Source organism: Gossypium raimondii, chromosome 4 (genome assembly GCF_025698545.1).
Source record: "Gossypium raimondii isolate GPD5lz chromosome 4, ASM2569854v1, whole genome shotgun sequence".
In the NCBI taxonomy this organism is placed as follows: Eukaryota; Viridiplantae; Streptophyta; class Magnoliopsida; order Malvales; family Malvaceae; genus Gossypium; species Gossypium raimondii.
In genome coordinates this window covers 46,177,779-46,180,542 of record NC_068568.1, presented here as the reverse complement: position 1 = coordinate 46,180,542, position 2,764 = coordinate 46,177,779, and the positions used below count along the sequence as shown (strand labels likewise).

General features: G+C 37.7%; 1 protein-coding gene across 1 annotated transcript; it reads left to right on the top strand.

Moving 5' to 3' along the window:
* Positions 1-230: 230 nt before the first annotated feature.
* Positions 231-2,422, top strand: LOC105780378 (ABC transporter G family member 5). The gene has a single exon (XM_012604667.2). It carries the CDS (start codon positions 317-319, stop codon positions 2,243-2,245), a length of 1,929 nt encoding a protein of 642 aa, XP_012460121.1. The 5' UTR covers positions 231-316; the 3' UTR covers positions 2,246-2,422.
* Positions 2,423-2,764: the final 342 nt, after the last annotated feature.

The following is a 2,764-nucleotide window of genomic DNA, read 5'->3' as shown; positions in this document are numbered from 1 at the left end:
ATATAATCGCAATATTCAGATACCAAAATAGGAAAAAATAATTTCAAGGCTAAAAGTTATATTATGTCAAATTATTGTCGTAAAAGAGTGGATGATATTGCCAGACAAGTGTAGTTTCACTTTTGTTAAGTAAATTGAGACCATAACCTTTGGATTATAAAAAGAAACTCTGAAATTAATAATAATAAAAAAGAGAGAATATTTTAGTACTTATTTCAGTACAAGTTGAAATAGACAAAGCTGTGGTAGTAAACTAAAAAGAGCGAAAGAAAGAAAGAAAGAAAGAAAAAACAAAAAGCAGGGAGAGCTTTCTTCAATGAAGAAACAAGGCTGTGAGATTGAAGTTGTTGGCATCAATTACAAGATCTATAGACAAAAGAGACAGAACCCTTTTAAAATCTTCAAAAAAAACCAGCAAGAAGTGGCTGATCAAGAACTAAAACAACAACAGCCATCATCCCAGTTTCAAGATGCATGTCCTGGGATCAGACATGTCCTAAAGGATGTAAACTGCAAAGCCAAACCATGGGAAATCCTCGCCATTGTTGGTCCAAGTGGAGCAGGGAAATCTTCCTTGCTTGAAATCCTTGCTGGGAAATTCACCCCACAAAGTGGTTCCATTCTCGTCAACCAAAGCCCCATCGATAAAGCTCAGTTCAGGAAAATCTCTGGCTATGTTACCCAAGCTGACAATCTTTTTCCCCTCCTTACAGTTGAAGAAACCCTCATGTTTAGTGCCAAGTTACGTTTAAGGCTTCCTCAAGCTCAGTTGAGTAGTAGGGTTAAGTCCTTGATCCTGGAACTTGGACTAGAGCATGTAGCCATGGCTCGAGTTGGTGATGATCGGGTTCGTGGGATATCTGGTGGTGAAAGACGACGGGTTTCTATAGGTGTAGATGTGATTCATGATCCCAAAGTGTTGATTCTTGATGAACCAACTTCAGGTCTTGATAGTACGTCTGCACTTCAAATTATTGATATGCTCAAGGTCATGGCTGAAACCAGGGGAAGAACGATAATTCTCAGTATTCACCAGCCTGGTTTTCGGATTGTTAAGTTATTCAGTTCGATGCTTTTGATGGCTGATGGCTCGGTTTTACATCATGGAACAGTGGACCAGCTTGGTGCAAATTTGAGGGGAATGGGATTACAGCTTCCTCTTCATGTCAATATCGTTGAATTTGCTATAGAATCTATTGAAACCATTCAACAGCAACGAAAAGGACAGCTTCAAGTGCAAGAACAAGGATTTTCAGCCCCACCACCACAAAAGACAGGTGAAGAAGGTGAGAGCAGAAGTGGTAAGTTCACCCTTCAACAGCTTTTTCAACAATCCAAGGTCGTTGATGAAGAAACAATGAATGTTGGGATTGATTTCCCTAGAGATTTCGCCAATTCAAGGTTGAAAGAAACCATGATTCTCACCCATAGGTTCTCCAAAAACATATTCAGAACCAAGGAGTTGTTTGCTTGTAGGACAATCCAAATGCTGATTTCAGGGCTTGTTTTAGGCTCTATCTTTCACAATGCCAAAGATGATCTCAGCGGAGCAGAAGAAAAAGTGGGTCTATTTGCATTTATATTAACATTCTTGCTTTCATGCACCACAGAAGCATTACCAATCTTTTTACAAGAAAGGGAGATTCTAATGAAAGAAACCTCGTCTGGAAGCTATAGAGTTTCATCCTACGCCATTGCTAACGGGCTTGTATATCTACCCTTCCTTCTCATCCTAGCCGTTTTATTCTCAACACCATTGTACTGGTTGGTAGGACTAAACCCAAATTTCATGGCATTCATGCACTTCCTGCTACTCATTTGGTTAATTCTCTACACAGCAAATTCAGTCGTAGTATGTTTCAGTGCTCTAGTACCAAACTTCATAGTCGGAAACTCAGTGATATCCGGCGTGATGGGGTCATTTTTTCTCTTCTCGGGATACTTCATATCAAAACATGGGATTCCAAAGTACTGGATTTTCATGCATTACATATCATTGTTCAAGTATCCATTCGAAGGGTTTCTAATAAACGAGTTCTCAAAATCAGGGAAGTGCCTGGAATACATGTTGGGAAGCTGCCTGGTGACGGGAGAGGCAGTGTTAAGAGAAGAAGGGTATGGGGAAGAAAGCAGGTGGAGGAATGTGCTGATAATGGTGTGCTTCATCTTGGTTTACAGGTTCGTTTCTTATGTCATTCTTAGATGTAGATGCTCACAGAGGGGCCTGAGGGCATCACTTTCATGACCTCTAATTAATTCTCTCTCACTCACGTGAATGTCGACAACATGGTTCACATGATTTTGGAACTACATAAGATAGAAAGGCCAAAAGGACAAAAACAAAACTGTTTGTATTGTAATTTGTAACAGAATATTATTATAAGGAAAATAAATGTATTAATCTACCTGCAAATTGTTCTAACATGACCCCCTCTGCTTGTCTTGTTCTTCTCTTCTTTTATGAGGCTTGTTTATGGTATTCGTCTATTTATTTTACTTTTTTTTCAAGCCACGAAATATATAAACTTTTGTTGAATTTTGTTTTGTGAGATATGGGATTTTGTTTATTTTTATCTTATTTAGTTTCTCTAGTTAAAAAAAAAGTTTTGATTTTGTGTGTTTGATGTTAAAATTGTAATCTTTTCATAAAATTCATGTTTGATGCTTTTAATACTTAGAAGGATAAAAAAATAAGTAAATATAAAGGTAAATCCTTTGTAGAGTAACTTGTAGGAGTTAAATTGCATGTTGTTTCTTCTACTTA